This window comes from Mytilus edulis, chromosome 2 (genome assembly GCF_963676685.1).
Source record: "Mytilus edulis chromosome 2, xbMytEdul2.2, whole genome shotgun sequence".
Lineage (NCBI taxonomy): Eukaryota > Metazoa > Mollusca > Bivalvia > Mytilida > Mytilidae > Mytilus > Mytilus edulis.
The window spans coordinates 85,001,525-85,024,471 of record NC_092345.1 but is presented as its reverse complement, the minus strand read 5'-3'; the positions used below and the strand labels follow the sequence as shown (position 1 = coordinate 85,024,471).

At 32.0% G+C, this 22,947-nt stretch overlaps 2 protein-coding genes across 2 annotated transcripts in view; both read left to right on the top strand.

Moving 5' to 3' along the window:
• Positions 1 to 22,947, top strand: part of LOC139513206 (putative ferric-chelate reductase 1 homolog) — a 115,759-nt gene that overhangs the window by 39,079 nt on the left and 53,733 nt on the right. The gene's annotated exons all lie outside the window — the stretch shown is intronic.
• Positions 1,003 to 21,847, top strand: LOC139513203 (arylsulfatase B-like). Its single transcript, XM_071301486.1, has 14 exons — positions 1,003 to 1,315; positions 8,046 to 8,157; positions 9,530 to 9,581; positions 10,981 to 11,084; positions 12,620 to 12,726; positions 12,986 to 13,044; positions 13,729 to 13,830; positions 14,173 to 14,236; positions 15,414 to 15,511; positions 16,998 to 17,134; positions 17,747 to 17,805; positions 18,379 to 18,502; positions 19,881 to 20,017; positions 20,276 to 21,847. The coding sequence occupies exons 1-14, from the start codon at positions 1,207 to 1,209 to the stop codon at positions 20,446 to 20,448; spliced, it is 1,437 nt and encodes a 478-aa protein (XP_071157587.1). The 5' UTR covers positions 1,003 to 1,206; the 3' UTR covers positions 20,449 to 21,847.

Below are 22,947 nucleotides of genomic sequence, written 5' to 3'. Positions count from 1 at the left end.
TTTTAATATCCACTTGACATGCTTGAAATTCTTTCAGATAACTTTTGGAGCAGTTCTTTGAGTCTTTGAAGCATGCTCACAAAGGTTCTTTCGGTGATATCATTTTCATATTGGTCAAAACTTTGTTTTGCTTTCACCAGCTTTGAAGGAGATATTATCTAAGAATTGATAGAAAACAGCACAGAAGCTTACTAGCTCATCAGGCCCAAGCATCATGTTAGGCATTGTCATTACTAAAAACCAATAAATGTCTTCTAATCTGAGGATCAATTCAACATTTTAAAGTGTTTTACTAATGATACTGACAAGCCACTACAAAGATATATAAATAGAACCATACAAATAGTTAGCAAATTAAATTAATACATATAAAAAGATGTGATATGATTGCCAATGAGACAATTCTCCACAACAGACCAAAATGATATAGAAATTAACAATTACAGGTCACCGCACAACCTTCAACAATGAGCAAAGCTAATACAGCATAGTCAGCTATAAAAGGTCTCGAAATGACAATGTAAAACAATTCAAAGGAGAAAAATAACAGGCTTATTTATGTACAAAAAATAAAGAAAAAAAAACGAATATGTAACACATAAACAAACGACAACCCCTGAAATACAGATTCCTTATATCATGTTCTCAGATATCATCTCTCAATTTTATAAAAATCACGAAAAATTGAACCTATTATGTGTTGCTCTCCTGGTAGCTATAAAATATATCCAAAATCAAAGATGTGGAACATATTCTATCATAATCATTTGGTAACTAATGCAATTAGTGTCTCTTCCATGCCCGTCTTGAACATAAAAACTAAACTAAATATAAAATAAACAACACTCCTAATGCTCAGGTTGGTTGTCATTGTGCAACACAGTTAATAACATATAGGAAAATCATAGAACTACATTAATCATAAAACACTGTCAAACATCCAAACATACTATCCACACTTGTTTAATCTGAATAAACTTTTTGTGTTTCGAACGTACTTGTAATCTTTAAATAACTGTTGGGAAACACCTAAATGTTTTGATTTATTTATGAACGAGAACGATCTACATTTTGACATTATTATGATCATCCTACATTTCGACACAGGGACAGTCCACATGTTGACAGCAGTATAAATAATCAACATATGACCTGATTGAGTGCAACATTCTAACATAGACTTTAGTATTACCTTTGTAGAGGTCTATGAATATGTTACCGACGATACACATTGGTTTACTTGTGGTGACTGTTTTTGTGGCATTGTGTGATGGACAGCATCCAAATATTGTCTTTATTGTAGCCGACGATCTAGGTAAGCTATTTTTATATGTGTTTGTTTATCCAATAAGATGAATATGAACAAAAGATGCATCTTCAGCAAGTGGTGTAAAACACCAATTAAGCAATCATTTATCAATCTGAGAACAGACAAACTAGTTCAAAACTAAAGTGACCACGTGTGTAGGAACAGCAAGGACTAGATAGGCAAACTTAAAAAGCATTTAAAGTTTCCGAAAATCAAAAACTTACCCTTTTTTGGGAATTTTTCGTTCTACATCAGGTGCCACAATAACTAGCAAATACCTGTATTTCATTTGACACGGTCCACATATTTACTAAGTTTAAATCACCTATTGTTATATATTTCTTCAAGCTAAAAGGCCTGAATTTTAGACACAATAAATTAAAATAACATATAGATATAGGACTAGACATGAATAGTTACATGTTTACTAAAAATTATAAGTAAAATAAAATTAGGGAAATTGTCAAAAGCTTAATTATAAGGACTGATTTTTTTACACTGTATTATCTCTGTAACCTAAATACCTTACTTTGACCCACATAATCTATTGAAACTTACTACCAATAGGTTTGTTAAAAAAGAGACTTCCAGTTCACACCAAAGGTTGATACATATAAATAACACAAACCAATAAAATTGTCACAGTTAATGGTGAAAGCCTCAGTAAAATTAATAAGAAATAAAAAACAAATTCACTATTAAAGATGGATTTAAAATCCATCGAGCTTTGTTCACTTTGTACTTTACAATTTTTTCTGTGATCATTTTTAAACAGTTCAGTCTGGAAATGAGTTCAAGTTTTTTGTAAATTATCAAATTTGTAGATTCACAACTTTTATTTCCTGGTATAAAGACATCGTTATTACAAGCTTTGTATTAAAAGATGTTTCATTTCTTTCAAAATTTGTACGCAATTAATTTTGGCATATATTACTAAAGATATTGCAAAATTTCGGTTTGTATTTTAATAGGATAATAAGTGTTATCTCTAGCATTCCAATCAATGATATTCAAAGACATCAAGATTATATTAATGATTTTAAGGCTTCTTTTAATAACTGCATTTGAGTGTAAATTTTTTTTTGTAATTTATTTTTATTTCATCTGAAAATACACCAAGTATTGTGATACATAATTATATCTATAGTTAATTCATAATACATGTATTGATATTAAATTTTTCAATAACAGTCTAAAATTAAAAAGTTATTTATGCTAATTGTTCTAATTTTTCTACTCGATCATACCCATCCTTTATCACTCTGGATTAGAATACCTGAATATGCTGATGAGATTAATGATGGCATCAGCCTTCTCCTCTAGCCACATGCATCACTGTCTATACAATGATGTTGAACATGAGAGGTACCAGGAGAGGCCACCAGAGATCATTAACAGATAACATGTTGAACAGAATCACATATAGTAAATGTCAACCTAAGTCAAGGGGAGATAATTCAAATACAATCAAACAAAAACTATTATATTAATTTATATGTAACAATATCAATAAACATAGATAGTACTTTTAAGATGCACACAAATCACTGTCCAGTTGTGATGTGCATCAACATATTATTAATTCTACATGAACTATTATAAAGCTAGTACAAAATAGGAAAATCTCTCCTCACATGTGAACTAAGTTTTTAATTAATTCCCATTTACTATCAAATTTCTCTCTTGCTTTAGGGGATCTGTAAAAGGAGGTAGATATTTTTTCTATTTGGTAGGAATTTTTAATCATAGCTATGACACCTGTAAGAGTCGGTAATGAATTATTAAAGCGACATGACCCAAGAACAATATTTTCCACATTAAATATTAAAGTTAAATTATTTTCAACTAGAAAAAGTGCTGCAATTTCTAACCACAAATTTCTAACTAGAGTACATTCCCAGAAAAGGTGACTTATATTTTCTTTAGTTTCATTACAGAAACTACACAAGTTAGTTTCTTTTAACCCACATTTCTGCAATAATGCATTTGTAGCGAGAGCTCTATGTAAAATCTTAAACTGGAACATACTAAATTTGTTGTTTTTAGTGCAACAAAAGGGTAAGCTATAAATAAAATCCCAATTTTCTATATGAGTGCCTAGTTCCTTACACGTTTTGTCTTCTTGTTTTGTAGAACGTTCTGTATACATTGACAAGATTTTTTTATAAAAGAACTGACATGACTTTTTATTGTTTTTTATAAATTCAAATTTATCGATAGATATGTGCGTAATTTTCTCTGAAGTAGTGATTAGATTTTTCCAGTCTTTTGGTATTATATGAAGCAAAGAATGGTATTCCAAGAAATTAATATTAAGATTATATTTTTCGCAGAATTCTTTTAAATTAAAAAAAATACTGTTTTCATCAAGTAAATCACCTACAAAGAAAACTCCGGATTCAACCCACCTCTGGTAAAAGACAGTTTTATTATTAATTTTCAAACTCTTTTTTAGCCATATGAATTGTTTCATGATCCCTTCAGCAGTGCTATTAGTGACAGTGTCTAGGATATTCCAGTTTAGTAAAATATCTTTCCAGAACTTATTAAATTTTGAAGAAATCTTTTGGATACCATCAGTGGTCATCAACCATATTTTGTCTGCTCCTAATCTGTTGTATTGATCTATTAACAATGTTTTCCATGGGGATATATTCAAAGGGTCTACAAGTTTATTTATCCATGTCATCTTTAATGAATAACAAAAAGATCTTATATCTGGCATTTTCAATCCCCCATTTTCAAATAACCCTATTATAACTTTTCTTTTAATCTTGTCTGGTTTTCCTGGCCACAAGAAACTGAAAAAAATATTTGAATTTCTTTTATTTTATCACCAGGCGGGTTTGGCAAAACTGTCAATGATTGAATTAGAATAGGTAGAGCTAGTGATTTAATGACAGTGATCTTTCCCATATATGTTAAATCTCTATAAACCCAGGAATTTAGTAAGTACTGCATTTTTTTTTTATTTTTTCAACAAAATTTACAAGCGTTTTATTTTCACTGAACAGATCAAATTTTATTCCTAAAAGTTTAAATTTTCCTGAATGATTCCAGTTCAAATTTCTTGTAGTTGTTAGCTTATCCCTTGAGTGAATCTTTGACCCAATCCATATGGCTTCAGTTTTATCAAAATTAGCTCTAAGTCTTTTGAGTGCAAAATTGATGACCGAAGAACATTGTGTATGAAGAGCAAACGTGTATCATACCAAGGAGGTTATATTAGAAGGAGAGTGAACACTCTGCTTGATACAAAATTAACATCCCCAGGATAGCAGTTCGATCAGAGAAAAATGATGAAAATATAAAGAAACCGACATGTTTATCACCCACTTGACATGGCCCTCTGATGTACCGGGCTGTTACCGCGAGCAGTTCGGGCTAATAGATAAATCGCATATGTCACGTGGTTGTTATCAGTGAGTGGGTCATTAGAGTTCATGTGTATTTTTGGAAACAATGCAGTGTATAGGTGTTTATGATATGGAAAAAGATTGGACGCGCAATTTCAAAATCAATCATCTGTCTACCGTGAAAAAAGATAAAGAAATGACAAAGTTATGAGGGTTTAAAGGAAAGTTAGTGTGCGATTTTTATTCAACACTACATTGCTTTAAACAAAGATTTTCGCTTCACCTGTCAATTCCTGTTGATGAGAATTGGCAGGTAATAATTATAGAAAATATACGAATATGCAAAGTACTTTAGTTACGGTGACCGGTAACGACCGGAAAGAATATTTGCAATTGAAACATAGAGAAATTTATCGGGAACAACGTAAAAGTGCTTTCTGTTGGTATTAACATCGACGGCAATGAGTATTCGTTTCATTTCTATTGGTTAGAAGTTAACTTTTAACATAAAATTTTAATTTTTAATTACTTAATAAAAAATATCACAAAAAATCGTACTAATATGTCAATAATTACATGCGCGTAGCTACGTTTACGTCAAAACGCCCGGGCGTACACTTGGATTTTGAAAATAAAACAAATAATCGACATAGAATAAGAAAAACTGGTGAAAAGCACATCAGCCTTGTGCTTCTTTTTTCAATGGATTGTAATTTTGAATAAAAAGGACTAAATTTACTCAAATAGATCATTTAATATATTTGGTCGAATCTTTTGTAAAAGTCTGAATCTACTATGAATTCTACGTACTTTTCTTATATTTAAAGCCATTCACTATCTGCTCAAATTCGATATGATGTTTGTATTTTTGTCGAGCCTGTGATTTATGTCCTAAAAGCGAGATAAAGCGGCGTCAATATTTAGGTTCCGAATGTGGATAAATTCTTTTGAATGACTCTCCGTGAAATTTTACGAAAGTTGGACAGAAACTGTTTATGATCAAAAGAGTATCCAGAGCAATATAATAATGCAATTATAGCTTTAATTTTCCTGAATTTTAAGGACAAAATGTATTTCTTTCTGCAATTAATAAGTGGTCGCAGTTTAGGCTTACATTTTTTTATTTCTCAATTACATTAACTACTTGTCGAACCTTTATTGAATTTATGAAAATGCATAAGAAGCTTTTTCTATGACTAATGTTTAAAGCTAAAATTTTGAAAACATTTTTTTTCGTTCATTTTTCTGTTCTTTTCTGATAGACAGATAGCCGGACTCTTCTTTACGCAATTAATTGTTTTACATGCTCAATTTATAAACCTTCATAGGTTGTCGTGAAATATTCCAGAACAAAAACAAAATATCAAAAGAAAATTTTAGATTTTTTTTTAAATCCTTTTAAAGAAATGATAAATTGATTCACTTTTTGTGGGAAGAAATCCTAGGTGTTCCAGAATTTTTTTTATATTGCACCTCTTAGAAATATTTTTTTTCGTGTTCATTAAAAGGTGCTTTTGTCGATTGTATGCTCACTCACGGCACCCTTTAAACTTTTTTAACAGTAATATTGGTTTGGACGTTTTCTCTAAAACCAATGACCATTACGATAGCTTCCAGTTTAACACGATGAATAAGCTATATATTTGTTTAGGGGCCAGCTGAAGGACGCCTCCGGGTGCGAGAATTTCTCGTTGCATTGAAGACTTCTGCTGTTGTCTGCTCTATGGTCGGGTTGTTGTCTCTTTGGCACATTCCCCATTTCCATTCTCAATTTTACCATATTACAAAATTTAACCAAAACAAATAAACCATTTAGATTAAAAAGTATGTTGCTATCAATGATTTTTTACTGACATGAATCATTATGGTATCTCATTCTCGATAGCTTTCGGGGGCTTCGTCCCTTTCGAACCCACTACCAGCAGGTGCTTTAGCATTGAGCTGTTAGCCCCCTCATATCCCTCGCCAAGGTTCGGGCGTACACGTAAAAATGACCCAGCTACGCCACTGAATTATATTTCCGGTCAGTTTATGACACCTCGGGTGTTTCCGTTCTTACTCGGGTATGTAATTAGGACAAAATCTCCCTCTGTGACAGAGTCGATCTCAAGTAATTAACACCCACTTACAGAAAAGTCGGTAACATTTTATGTGTAATTATCGTCTTTCGTCCTCTCTCCTTCTAATATAACCTCCTTGATCATACTTAACTGTGCGCATAGCAACGATATTACAACCATAGAAGTTAGAAGAAAGAAACGTTTAATTCTTATAATTACATTTCCATTATACAGACCTGAAATTAAGAGTCATATAAAACTTTTCGTTTGCATTCGTTAGCAATATATGTCTTAGAAAGCACGTGCAGTCACTCACGAATTTTACATTTGTTTATAAATAAATTTGGTGTATTTACTGTCTTCTGATTGGTTAAAAGAATTAGGTTTATTTTCAATGTTATCAATTATTATGGCGACACGCCCACTCTAACGTTGTGTATTCATACGCAAACATCTGTGTACGTTGTTATCCTTATTAATATATATCTTTGAGCCTTATTTTTGATAGAATTTATTTATAATGAATGGCAATAATTTATTTTGAATTTATTGAACCATAAAATTAATTTTTGACTCTTCACATTTAACACAATCCGCTTCGCGGATTATTCAATGTGAAGAGTCAAAAAATAATTTTATGGTTCAATAAACTCAAAATAAATAACAGCCATTCATTAATTGAAAGAAAAAGAAAACAAACAACGTAATTTGGGCAGGACGCAATTGTAAGGAAAAATAATACGGATTCTAATGAAATGAAACTTCGAAAATACAAGTTAAAGTATATTTAAACCTTGGTAGTTTTTCAAAATTTATGTTGATATCTTACTAGATATAAGAAGATGTAGTTTGAGTTACTAGGCTTATGTATAATTTATGTTGATATCTTACTAGATATAAGAAGATGTAGTTTGAGTTACTGGGCTTATGTATAATTTATGTTGATATCTTACTAGATATAAGAAGATGTAGTTTGAGTTACTAGGCTTATGTATAATTTATGTTGATATCTTACTAGATATAAGAAGATGTAGTTTGAGTTACTAGGCTTATGTATAATTTATGTTGATATCTTACTAGATATAAGAAGATGTAGTTTGAGTTACTAGGCTTATGTATAATTTATGTTGATATCTTACTAGATATAAGAAGATGTAGTTTGAGTTACTAGGCTTATGTATAATTTATGTTGATATCTTACATGATATAAGAAGATGTAGTTTGAGTTACTAGGCTTATGTATAATTTATGTTGATATCTTACTAGATATAAGAAGATGTAGTTTGAGTTACTAGGCTTATGTATAATTTATGCAAACAGGTTGGAATGATCTCGGTTTCCGAAATAAACATGTTATATCACCAAACATCGACAAACTGGCGGGAATGGGTATGATTCTGGACCAATCATATGTTCAACCAGTCTGCACCCCGTGAGTACTAGTAACAAAATGATTATGTAATACATGTCTTCTTATGAACCCCTTCAATCCACGTATCTATAAAGTTGTATGTTTAAAAACAAGTTGAGCGAATTAACAAAATAATAAGAGAAAAAGCAAACAGAAAGGTTTTTCAAGTATCAATTCATCCAAGAAAAATTGCAGAGAAACTTAAACAAAGACAGCTTCTTTGTCCTTGGTACAAGATACATATCCAAATGCCTTTATTTCATCATACCCATTGCATGTCACATTTCATAGAGTTTTAACCCTAGAAAACAGTTAATAAAGATTAAAAAAAAGAACACTGTTAATAAAGATTTAAAAAAAACAAGTGAAACTGCGAGCTACTGCTCACTGATGATACCCCCGCCGCAAGTGGATAATATTAATAGTGTAAAAATATGCAAGTGTTCGGTAAACAGGAAGTTGTCGAGTGATGAATCTGAAAACGCATCACACGGTATAGCTGACTTATATAAATCCTGAAACCAAATTTCAGAAATCCTTGTATTGTAGTTCCTGAGAAAAATGTGACGAAAATTTTCAACTTGGCTATCATGTGTAAAATCAGACAAGTGTTCGGTAAACAGGAAGTTGTCAAGTGCTGAATCTGAAAACGCATCACACGGTATGGCTGACATATATAAATGTTGATACCAAATTACAGAAAGGGTGGATGTGTAGTTCCTGAGAAAAATGTGACGAAAGTTTCATGGGACGGACTGACTGACGGACGGACTGACAGACAGAGGTAAAACAGTATACCCCCCCCCCCCTTTTTAAAGCGGGGGTATAAAAACAAATAGAACACAGTTAATAAAGATTAAAATATAAAACCTGGAACACCTTGGTTATATATATTCGAAAAGATTGTGAAAGTTAAACGAAACATATTTGTAATCATGAAAACTTTTGCTACTTCTAAAAACGAAAAACAACGAAAATACCTATTTCTTTAAATCAAAGAAGATATTTCTAAATTCCGAATTGATGTTTTGTTCCAATGATACTACAGTGTCGCCTGTGGGAAGATAAATTTGTATTCACTTTAGGGGTTGATTAATAAGAATCTTACATATTCAAATGAGTCTGTTGGTTCTGCTGCGTTATCTGTTAGACAATGATAGAGAATGATTTTCGGACTTTTACTTCAAATTCATTCGACTCGTTTTCATAACAAAAAAGAACATATGTCCATATTATCAAATCAGATATAACTCGGGTAAAAGTTCGTAAAGATGTAATATATTTTTCACATCTTAATCTAGTGTTGTCATTATTCCTTGTCCCATTCTCACACCGTTGTAGTCCTTAATTTGATTTTGTGCAAATATTTATAAATATTTTGTTCTAATTTCAGATCAAGAACTGCGTTTATGACAGGGGTGTATCCATTTAAAGTTGGGCAGCAGGTAATATATGTCAAACTTTTTATGTTTTCAAAGAAGGAAATGTTGATCAATCGCTTTTTGAAAACAAATATACACCATTTATGGTAAGTAAATATTTGAAAACCACCATTATTACAAATATAACCAAAACATGTTTGCGTAAGAAGAAAAGTGTAAGGTGGAAAGAAACAATAACAAACGATGAAATTCATATCGCTTCGGAAATTCTATATTTGTTAAGAAGATGTGGAAGATTGCAAATAATACAACTCTGCATAAGGACCAAAAGACACCAAAATTAACAACTATAGGCCCTCCATTAATCTGGGACAGTGGTGTAACAGTCCACCATAAGTACAAACTATGAAAATCAGTTGAAAAGGCCTTAACTCATCTGATAATTACAAAACTGAAATACATCAAACAAAAACACAACAGTGGACGTGGAAGGGTAGTAATACATCCCACAACAAAAAGACAGATCTGAGAGTACTTGCAGTTACTAACAGCTACTTAAACACCCATAACAACTACAGTTAAAAAACATGCATAATATACAAATCAGTACACATCCAATATCCAATAGATTTAGTGTAAAGACGTCATTAATATTCAGAGATGAACTTTGCATTGTGCAATGCGAAGATACAGATATCGACAGATTGTAGAGTCATGCATGTGCATATGTTCAATATACAAATAGTATATACAAATAACATTTTTTTAACAACAAAATTAATATAACACAATTTAAAGCAATTTTCAAAGATCAAATAATAGTGAAGATTAGGGGGAGGTTGATCTTTAAGAAGAAGTTTATTTAAAGGATTGCATCTAAATTTCCGGATCGGTAAACAACATCTCCGTAAAAATAGGATATGCTATACCGTTTGCTATAAGTTTTCTACAGGTACAACCAAACTGTGTGGTATATATCCAAAGATAATTAAAAAGATTATATTATCACTGTGCACGCACAATTTATCGGCACTCATCGTTTTTCTTGTCTTTCTTTTTTATCCATTAGTTGAAAAAATGAAAGAATAAACATTTATGAACAATCTTGTCCTTTTGTCTAAGGGAAGTTTTTTTTTTTTTTTTTTTTTATCTTCAACTGCTATTTGATTTTCAAATAGAACCTAATATTAGCGGTTCTTATAAAATAAGATCCCGAATACCGAAATTGGTCGTTAGTTATGCTGAAATGACTTTAAATCAAGTATATATTATATATATAATATTCAGAATAGAATAAAAGCAATGTTCCTTTGCCTTTAGTTTTGTCAATGTTTGTAAAGAGTTTGTGTCTTGCATTTGTACACTCATTCCCTTCGTTTCCGTTGAATTTGCTCATTGCATATACCTTTAAGTAATCTGTAAATAAATACTTGTATGTGTAAACAAATTCCATTTATTGTAGCATTTGGCGATGTTACCAGCGCAACCGTCTTGTGCCGCCATGGACAAAGTGATACTGCCACAAAAACTCAAAGAAAATGGATATAGTACACACATGCTTGGAAAGTAAGCAAAATTTCCAAGTTATAGTAATTATAATTAAACAAAATGTTATTTTCTTTCATGTAAATTGTAAAAGTCAGAAAGAAGTTTAAGTTTGCACTTAAAATACATCTTTGGATAACGGTTATGAATCACTTTGTCTAGAGTTTTTGAGGATATGCATCAATTCTTATTAAGCAATATACAGTATGAAGAAGTTAATATTTATCTTCATGTATCTGTGTTAAAATTCTGTACATGTTTGTTTCATGCATTGCAAGAGCTGGTGTCTTCCGGGAAATTCATGACTCATTTGGATGAATTCACCTTGGACATACACATGTTGACGGTTTTAAAAGTAATTTAAGATTCTTTACGAAAATATGAGCATTTGCAATTGATAATATGCACATTGGTATTTGTCATCTGTCATACCATTATTTAATTGTTACGTGCCGCTTTTGTACTGATACAAATTTGTATAAGTACGCAAATTGGGATAAAAAAAAAAGGGGGAGAGTTAACTGAGATATAAAAATTGTGCCAAGTCATGAACCTCGTCAGTGGTTTCTAAAGATTTAATGTTGACCATAGTATTTGCTTAACTCCATTACAACTTGTTAATAAAAATTGAGAATGGAAATGGGAAATGTGTCAAAGAGACAATAACCCGACCATAGAACAGACAACAGCAAAAGGTCACCAACAGGTTTTCAATGCAGTGAAAAATTCCCGCGCCCGGAGGCATCCTTCAGCTGGCCCCTTAACAAGTATATATACTAGTTCAGTGATAATGAACGCCCATACTAAGTCCAAATTGTACACAAGAAACTAAAATAAAAAATAATACAAGACTAACATAGGCCAGAGGCTCCTGACTTGAGACAGGCGCAAAAACGCGGCGGGGGTAAACATGTTTATGAGATCTCAACCCAGTGGCGGATCCAGAAATTTTCACAAGTGGGGGCCCACTGACTGACCTAAGAGGGGGCCCGCTAGAGTCACGCTTCAGTGATTCCCTATATAAGCAACCAATTTTTTTCCCAAATAGGGGGGGCCGGGCCCCTGCCCCCCCCTTAAATCCGCCTCTGCAACCCTCCCCAATACCTCTAGCCAATGTAGAAAAATAAACGCATAACAATACGCACATAGACTAAATACATTTAAAACCTTGACAACCGTATAGACATCTGTATATTTTTATGTTTCCCTCTGATATCTTTGGAATTTATGGTTGTTGCCATGTTGAAAACTGTATCACATCTGCATATTGCAAAATATTTATGTTTTCCTGTGATATCTTTGGGTTTTATGGCTGTTGTTTTTTTTGACAACTGTATAAATATCTACATATTGTAAAAAAAAATGTATCCTATGATGTGTGAGGGTTTTCTTGTTGTCGTCTCGTTGACAACTGTAAAGAAATTTGCATGTTGTTAAAAAATTTGTTTCCCTGTGATATCTTTGGGTTTTATGGCTGTTGTTGGTGCAATTCCCACTTCTGCAATAGTTCTTTTACATTTGTTTTCTACTGACTACAACTGGGACATATATTGCAGGTGGCATCTTGGTTTCTGTAAATGGGAATGTACACCAACATACCGAGGATTTGACAGTTTTTATGGTTACTACAATGGCCAGGTTGATTACTATAATTATACTATTTGTAAGTAGTTATTTAGGTAATTCATGTGTTGTAATGTTAGCAAGTCGATAATCGAAAATTTAGAAGCCAATGGTCATACCACGAAGAAAGTTAATAAGGTATGATAACTCTAATAATAAGCATTTCTTCTTTCTATAAATCTTAAGTGATTCGATGATTTTTATTTGATTTCATTCTATTTTGAACGGAAATCGAAGCTGAAATAAAACAATAACATTCTTTTGTATTATATATTTTTTTTTTATTTGTTCAAATATAGTGAATGGGATCGATTTTCGTGACAATAAACAGCCAATAAGACCTAAAGAATATTCAACAGTAAGTGATATTTACCATATTAACACTTTACCATGAATCAATTATTTTGCTGTACTTTATCCGTTTTGACATATTTCTTCGAGTATACTTAAGATTTCGTATAACGCCAATCTTATTGAAATAAAATGTCAGATAATAAAGTAGAGTTATGAGGCACAAAGAAGTATATGATCGCTGCTGTCATCTTCGACAGTTTATGATCACTCATTTGTTTATAATATCTATCTGTTGTGTGGCATATATCCAAATATAACTAAAAGTCTTCGATTTTCACAACAGGAAAGACTCGTACCTAAATAGAAAATAGAAACACGTTTGCTATTGCTATAAGCTCTTCTCATATTTCTGGAGTGAGGGGTATGCATGCTTGCTTGCTATGATTTCTGTGAGGATTATTCAGTTTATTGTGTGTTTTTAAATTACCAACAAAGAATTCTACTTGTACAAAAATGGATATCCTGAATTATCCAGAATTACACTGAAATAATCATATTTCTGTCAATATCTACTAGTGGAAAATAAATATAAGAAAAACATACGAATAGATTTTAGATATACACGTATCTGCGAATAACCAATATTTGTCAAATGAACTTTGTTAAGGAATTGAATATTCTACAATTCTCAATGTATACTTACAATAATATCCGACATGTTTTCATTTTCCTTGTATTTTCATTTTAGTTTGAATACGCTAAGCGTGCAGATGAAATACTGAGAACGCACAATAAGAGTCAACCCTTATTTCTATATTATGCTTTCCAATCTGTGCACGAACCAATAGAGGTATGCTTATAACACCAGTGTCATAAACGAAAACAAAATATGTGTAGCATAGCTGTCTTAAAAGTAGGGGAAAGTTTGATAAACGAGAAACGGAATTAATAAAAAGCGCAAGAAGGTTTTTATGTAACGATAATTTGCAAACAATCATAGCCACCACGTACGCAAAGCAGATAATTACGGGGATGTCTGCAAACAGTGGTATTTGACGGACTAGAAGCGAGTGAAATATAACAGCAATTATACAATTTTCAATATAACAGATCTTTTAAAAGACGATATCCTAAAATCATGAAGAGTCATCATAAATCTACATGAGAAAACAAATATGTATTCTGATTGTAGGTTCCTAAGTCGTACGAAGATAAATACAGTTGGATAAAAAATGAAGGCAGGAGGAAATATTTAGGTAAGGAAAAATACTTTACAAGCATGTCTTTTTTTTTATTGTATACTTCACCATATTATTTAAGCACATGGGACTAGTACATCTGCTAATTTGACAATGACAAGTAAGATTATTTCAGCAAATGATAATCTGACATTTACAAACCGAGGACGAATTTAGCACAAATTCGAAAAATGAATTGGAGCGAAAGATGTATTCCTAATGGTTCAACACGCAATTCATATATCTTAACTTTACTATTAATATAACTGTTACACTTTTGTTGGCTACTTTGACAGGTTGGGCACACAAAATTCACTTACTAAAAGTACTTAATATACAAAGTGTTGCTCATTTAGACCAAACCCGGTGACTAGTTCAATTCGGTAGGTCATATTCGACGAAAAGAGGACAGGATTGTGGTTAAGGAATTTGAACATATCTGTAGTCAACTGAGAAACAAATGGTATATGTAACGTTAAGCCAATTGGATGTGGAGTCTGCAAATTTTTTGCAGTAATGATTTGAATTCTGTCTTCACTCCTTATGACTCTTATTTTAATAACCTCCTTGTAAGCAGAAATCTTCTACTAAGGAAATCATGATAGAAAATGAAAGCTCTGGGATATTATGTAAACTCATAATACTGCATATACAGATGCTACTGATATATTGCTAACAAATTGGGAAGCTTTAATTATCTCTTTTGTCGTAAAGTTATGTTCTCAACCGACCATAATTGTCAATTTCTAGATGCAAGTCAATACCGGTATATAAGGCAGACTGTTGTATCTTGTATTTCAAGTTTGAAAGAATGGAGAAAACCAAATTTTGATTTTTCTTAGTGAAAGGACATCATCTACTAGTATATAGCGGAATGTTGCTTTAGTAATGTTGCTTACCATATGTCTAATACAATATGTAATAATATATAATTTATCTGATCCATATATTTTCCAAGGAATAATCTCATGACTGCTGAACAACTTTCTCTAACTTTGCTGAGATTTACCGTAATAAAACATTATGACTTTACAACACAGAGTTAATTCCAGTAGTGTATAAAAATAAACCTAGATTTTCTATTATATCAATCAGTTACTTAAAAGTATAAACCCGAAAATGCATTTGTTTTGAGTATATTGAAATAAACTAACAGTGAGTTTCTGTATATTAAACATTTCACTTATATTTACAGGCATGGTAACAGCATTAGATGATGCCATAGGCAATCTTACTGAATCTCTCAAGCAAGCCGGTCTTTTTGACAACACACTGATTATATTTACATCCGATGTGAGTAACACCCACATACTCTCTGTCGAATTTAATGGATTGGCAGTTGAAAAATTGTCGGTAATCTAATGATTAAGCAGCCTTACTTGCCGATCTTTATATTGATATGAATCTGATTTAAAACCTTCTCAGAAAACAGAATCATACGATATATAACGGGTCAATGAATACCATATGGAAAGTGTGGTAGTGAATTTATACCAAATATATAGGGTCAGTAAATTTTGTAAGGGATGGGAGTGAAGTTCTGATATATTTAGAAAGTCCTCTCACTGTATCACCATAATCATGATATGTATGACGTCAATGCATTCCATTTGGAAAAAAAATTAAAACAACACGTTTAATAATTTCATGCGTCGGAAACGCTTTTCTTGGTTACCCTTTATCAGAAACGCCCAAAGCCAACTATTTGAAATCCTAGGGAAACAGTTATATGACAAAAATGCATAAAACAAATAGCCAAATTAATCTAAGCTCAACTTTGCGTGAAGAAGTTGAAACCTTAGTTTGTAATTTCAAAATTTATAAACGGACAATTTTAGACAGTAGATAGATATAGAAAGATGTGGTATGAGTGCAAATGACACAACTCTTCATCCAAATAACAATTTATTAAAGTAAACCATTATAGGTCAATGTACGGCCTTCAACATATTATAGGTATGTTATAAATCATGTCAGTGCCGAAGTACTAACTATTGATCTGATGATACCCTCGGGGACTGATAGTCCACCAGCAGAGGTATCGATCCAGTTATGTAATGAATTGAAAACAACACATTTAATAATTTCATGCGTCCGAAGCGCATTTCTGAATTTACCTTCATCGGAACGCTTAAAGCCAAACATTTGAAATCCTAGGGAGTTATAGGTACCGAAACAGATGAAGAGCTGTATGACAAAAAAAAAAAAATACCTGAAACAAATAGCCAAATTCATCTAAGGTCAACTTCGTCTGAGGGAATTGAAACCTTAGTTTCTTTATAATTTCAAAATTTATAACGGACAATTTTAGAAAGGTTTGTTATAAATCATGTCAGTACCGAAGTACTGACAACTAAGCTGATGATACCCTCGGGGACTGATAGTCCAAAAACAGAAGTATCGATCCAGTTATGTAAAACATTGAAAATAACACGTTTAATAATTTCATGCGTCCGAATCGTATTAGATCACTACAACACTGTGTAACGAAATTATCTTACCAACTATCATTTTAACATCACGGTGGCATCTAGACTAGAAGTCAATATACAGAACGTATGAGTTTGCAGCTAACAAATACTACTCAAGCAGAGTATTTAGGTAGAAAGACTGAAATCGATACTACATTAGTTTTATTTAGTAGTTCCTTTTTTATTCATTATGTCAATAGGTAGTGGAACGTATAATGTAAATTATTGCCATGACTACATATTTTAACATATAGGATGTTTGTAGAGTTGATATTGTATATCTGCTTAATCTAAAACTTTTTTTGTAGAATGGTGGCTGGCCTCAGTTTTTTGGCAACAATTACCCTTTGAGAGGATCGAAGATTTCAGTGTATGAAGGAGGCACTAGAGCTTCAGCTTTCGTGTCTGGTAAAGGAATAAAAAATCATGGTACAACATATAAAGGGTAAGACATTAACAGGCACCGTTTTCAAAATAATGAGAGAAAAAAAGAGGGAAAAATGCACTTCTTACTTTTAAATTAAAAACAACCACTCATTTTGTCATTTTGTGTGCGTGTTATTTTATCAGAAAAAAATCAATCTTCCAAAATTATAGAATCGTATTCAAAAATGTACTTTTAAAAAGATTTAGATTATAATAATGAATGAACAAGTTTAAAAATGCCTGTACCAAGTCAGGAATATGCCAGTTGTTGTCCATTCGTTTGATTGTTTAATCATATGAATCTGCCATTTGATTGGGAACTTTCGTTTTGAATTTTCCTTAGAGTTCAGTATTTTTGTGATTTTACTTTTTATGCATATTCGGGATGAAAAATCAACAATGAATCTGATATAAAAGGTAGATTTCTAGATTTGGACATCTGGAGCAAAATGTAGGAAATTTGGACTATCACTAGTAAAGATGAAGGCATAGTGAATAGAGACATGCATTTTGCCTTGCAAATGTAGGGTCTGGAAGGATAATAACGTTCATGTGAAATCCGCTTTTTTTTTACAATTTAAGTGTCTCCACAATTGTCAAATATCTTACCGACAATAACTTTATTTTGTAGATTAATGCATGCAGTTGATTGGATGCCAACAATTTTGTCTGCGGCTAGTGTAAATCTGGGTAAGAACATGCAACAGGGGCGGATCCAGCCATTTAAAAGGGGGGGGGGGGGGTTCCTAACCCAGGACAAAGGGGGGTTCCAATTACATGTCCCCATTCAAATGCATTGATCGTCCAAAAAAAGGGGGGTTCCAACCCCCGGAACCCCCCCTCCCCCTCTGGATCCGCGCCTGTGCAATATCGGGACAAATTATTTCAACATACATTATTATAAGATGACAATTGAAAAAAAACAATTTGTATGAAGTAATTTTATAAAATTAAACATAGCATGAACATTCAAGACGGATAGCATAATTTGAAAACAAGGTGTGTATAATACATATTAATTTTTACAAATAATTACAAAAGATTTATTCCGATTTCATAGTATAAAAGTAATTGAGACCGAAAAATCAGAATTTACATAGACGTAAAAGTACCATGAATTGGATATGAAATGCTCGGTTGTTATCATTTATTTGTAAATTCCACATACTAAACCAATTGCAGTAGACTTTTACTCTACTATAAATAAAGAGAGTAAACATCAACCACTTAAAATAATGTTGATTTGTTTTTGTTTTTCTTCAGACAGTTCTATTGATGGAATTGACATGTGGGATAGTCTTCAAAATAACAACCCCTCGAAACGAACAGAATTTATATACAATCTAGACGACAAAACGCCCGAATTAACAGGACACGCAGCCATAAGGTATTGTATGGTTCACTGACAATGCAATATTTACAAACAGCCTAATTTGCATATATCAGGTTTTTTTTATCTAAAAATAACTTTTGATATGTCAATGGCATTTTTTATGTAGTTGTAGAAGCATTAGCAAATATCGTTACCATGAGGATTGTTCAGCCCTGTACCTTCAGTCACGGTTCATTGAATATCTGCATAACTTAGGGACGTTATCAAAAGTTCAATGTTGAAGAAAAAAACTTAATTCCCATAGTTTTTCTCTGATTCCCCACCCCACCTCCCTCCTAACTTAACTTGGGAAACATTTATTGACCAATATGGATATTATGTAAAATCGATGTCAAATTAACAAAACTTGCAGCAATTTTTATCCGCCACCCCAAACTATTTGAATATTTTTTTTTTTATCCTAAATAGATTTTTTTCATGTCGTCCTTTACATGTTAAAGTAATAGCTATTTTGATTTCAACATTAGCATTTGCAAAATTAAAAAAAAAGGCGAGCTATATTTCTGTGATAACAGTTCATTTTGATTTAATAGATCAAAATATAATTTTTATCATCCTTAGTTTTGCAGTAAATTATTTTTCTGGATGAAGCAATCTTAACATATGATAGCTTTAAACGAGTGAAATCAAAATATAAGTTTTAAAATATTTATTTGTTTTATTGGGCATATTTGTTCCAAGACTGGCAATGAGACAGGGTCATGTAAATCCTTGGCTGAATTTTAAGGATGAATGGAATATCGGAAAGGAAAACATACCAAGCATTCGTCCCCAAGCTACATTTAGCTAAATTAGTATGTTTTTATTCCCCATTTATGGACATTATGTGTTTTGGTTTGTGCGTCCGTTCGTCCCGATTCAGGTTAAAGTTTTTGGTCGAGGTAGTTTTTGATAAAGTTGAATTTCCAATCAACTTGAAACTTAGTAAACATGTTTCCTATGATATGATCTTTCTAATTTTAATGCCAAATTAGAGATTTTATCCCATTTTGACGGTCTACTGAACATAGAAAATGATAGTGCAGATGAGGCATCCGTGTACTGGGGACACGTTCTTGTTTCTGCTTATGTTGGTTCCTGGGGAAGTAGTGGGTAACATTCGGTTTCTCTGTACTAACTCAAAATGCTCCCAGGTAAAGTCCTAGCTTTATCATGTAATCTTTTAGATGATTACCCAAATATCAAAATGTGCAAACAAAAAAGATAAAAAATAACTGATGATACTACTTTTTCCTTGTTCCTCCAAACAAACAATTGTGAACCCTTAAAATACAAGACGGACTATACACATGGCTTTCATTTTCTGTCAATAAATGTGAGCTTTGGGGAGTACTTACAACTTTTCACCTGTCTTTTTCTGTTTCCTTTTTAGAATGGGTGACTATAAACTGATTGAGGGTAACCCCGGACTTTATCATGGATGGTATCCTCCACCGGAAGATGAATCAATTCTAGATACAGATCAATTTAACGAAATTCCCTTAGTTCCACAGCTGTATAATCTTAAAGGTATGTGGGTTTTTTTAACATTGGTTTGTTTATGTCCTAACTGACGGTATAAATATGCGTGCTTCATTTAATCAAGTTTCCTCATTTCTATGTGTCTCTCACCTATGCAGAGCAAACCGAACAGATGTCAATTTTTATATTTTCTTAATTATATATAATTTGTATTTTTCACAATAACTTATGTTCATCTTAAGGATAATCAAATGCCAAAATTATCAGACGTTAAGTTTAATCAGATATAACTTATTTACTTTATAGAGGATCCTAATGAACATAACAATTTGTTTTGGAAAGAAAGAGAAATATATAAAAAGCTAAACTCCCGAATGGAGGAATACAAGAAGGATATGGTACCTGCCGATTATCCAGGAAACGACAAGAAGAGTGCACCTAGTGATTATGGTGGATATTGGACTCCTGGCTGGTGTTAGGTGTTACGTGCACTCGATATCACGAAGAACATTGGCTTGACATTATTTGCTAAATGTCTTTAACATTCTGATTATTTCATCCATTTTTGTTTTGTATTCTTTGTTTCACGTTTATTAATTGTTTCCATGTTATTTTTATTTTTTGCCTTCCAAAGTTTTTGTCCTTCTCCTGATAAATAGTATTCAAAGATACACTTGTCGTATATGTGTTTACTGTTGAGATCGGCATATGACTGTTTTTGATAAATCTTTGTGATATACGAACGGATCTTTTGAACATTAAAGGATTAATCACAAAAAAAACCCCTGGCAGTTCCATTTCATTCAGTCACTTCAATTTAGCAGTAAACATTCTAGCAAGTATAACTAGCAAAGACTATAGAAAAGACAATTATCGAAAGGTATTGAAGTAATGTTAGTCCTCCGTCTTAACAAAAAGGTTGCGCTTTCAATATAAGGAAATTTGGCCGATAACATTCCCCCCCCCCCTAAATGTGTCTATTATAACATAATGCGATTAAAAATATTCTTACTGGCTGCTTTTTGCAATACGATTTGGTGTGAACAAACATTTCCGCTTTCCCCTTAACATATAAATTATTCAGAAAAGTCCACGAGTTCATTCGCTCCTTGTAACACTAAATATAAGGACAATCATAAGAATGAAGTCAGAGAAGAGGAAATCACAACTTTATTTACCGACCAAATTACTTTTTAAGTGTTAAATACAAACAAATAATACAAAAATCAAACATATCGTTAAAAAAAAACCTCTGAATTAAGGTAGCACAATACAACGATTTTTCATCCCCAATCAGACACCTTAAAACTGTTGTAATTCCACTAATCTTTCTTTAAATTTTATAAATGAGGTACCAAAAGAAAGAAGAAGAATTAATGTTTCAAATTGGTATGATTTCATTATGACATAATTATTACATAATTAATTGTTATGCAACAAGTGTGGACACAGATGAGTGTGGATAGTATGTTTGGATGTTTGACAGTGTTTTATGATAAATGTAGTTCTATGATTTTTCTATATGTGTTATTAACTGTGTTGCACGATGACAACCAACCTGAGCATTAGGAGTGTTGTTTATTTTATATTTAGTTTAGTTTTTATGTTCAAGACGGGCATGGAAGAGACACTAATTGCATTAGGTACCAAATGATTATGATAGAATGTGTTCCACATCTTTGATTTTGGATACATTTTATAGCTAGGAGAGCAACACATAACAGGTTCAATTTTTCGTGATTTTTTTTAAATTGAGAGATGATATCTGAGAACATGATATAAGGAGACTGTTATTTAGTGGTTGTCGTTTGTTTATGTGTTACATGTTCGTTTTTTCTTTATTTTTTGTACATAAATAAGCCTGTTATTTTTCTCCTTTGAATTGTTTTACATTGTCATTGCGAGACCTTTTATAGCTGACTATGCTGTATTAGCTTTGCTCATTGTTGAAGGTTGTGCGATGACCTGTAATTGTTAATTTCTATGTCATTTTGGTCTGTTGTGGAGAAGTGTCTAATTGGCAATCATATCACATCTTTTTATATATGTATTTGCTAACTATTTGTATGGTTCTATTTATATATCTTTGTGGTGGCTGTCAGTATCATTAGTAAAACACTTTAAAATGTTGAATTGATCCTCAGATTAGAAGACATTTATTGGTTTTTAGTAATGACAATGCCTAACATGATGCTTGGGCCTGATGAGCTAGAAAGTAAGCATCTGTGCTGTTTTCTATCAATTCTTTGATAATATCTCCTTCAAAGCTGGTGAAAGCAAAACAAAGTTTTGACCAATATGAAAATGGTATCACCGAAAGAACCTTTGTGAGCATGCTTCAAATACACATTACTGCTCCAGAAGTAATCTGATAGAATTTCAAGCATGTCAAGTGGATATTATAAACATTTACTTAATATGTCCAAATATCTAAAAAGTTATAGTATTCAATATGAAAATGGTATTGCAATATTATTCTCTTTTCATTTTTTTTGTTAATATGTGTATACAAATATAAGTGATACCAATACAGTATTTGTTGTGGTATGAAAGTGTTATTGTTGTAATTAACATTTACTGTTACAATGTTAATTCACACAAAATAAACAAACGAGTGAAAAATGTTGAACATGTACAATGAAATATTGTTTCAGACATCAATTAAGCCAGATAGGCCTTATAAAATTTGGTCTAATTTTTAACATAACTGAATGACCCTTTACACTCAGGACCGAGTCATCAGTAGGCATTACAGATGTATTAATACAACCTAGCATCATTTTGCTAGTAGCGGGAGTAGCATTGTTGTGTAAATTTGTTCTTTTTTTTTAAATTTGGTCAATGGACAAATAATGTTTGGAACAAACAAAAAATAAAATGCTTTTATCTGCCTGTTACCTACATTGTACATAGAAATGATAATACTTTGAGACATCCTTGTACATGAGAGTTGTCTGTAAAATCTTTATTTCACAAAC

Bases quoted from the DNA above. Each gene is read 5' to 3' on its own strand.
- LOC139513203 (XM_071301486.1), top strand. From the start codon at position 1,207: ATGAATATGTTACCGACGATACACATTGGTTTACTTGTGGTGACTGTT. The intron at 1,316-8,045 runs GTAAGCTATTTT...TTATGCAAACAG, and splicing joins TATTGTAGCCGACGATCTAG to GTTGGAATGATCTCGGTTTC. The intron at 18,503-19,880 runs GTATTGTATGGT...TTTCCTTTTTAG, and splicing joins ACAGGACACGCAGCCATAAG to AATGGGTGACTATAAACTGA.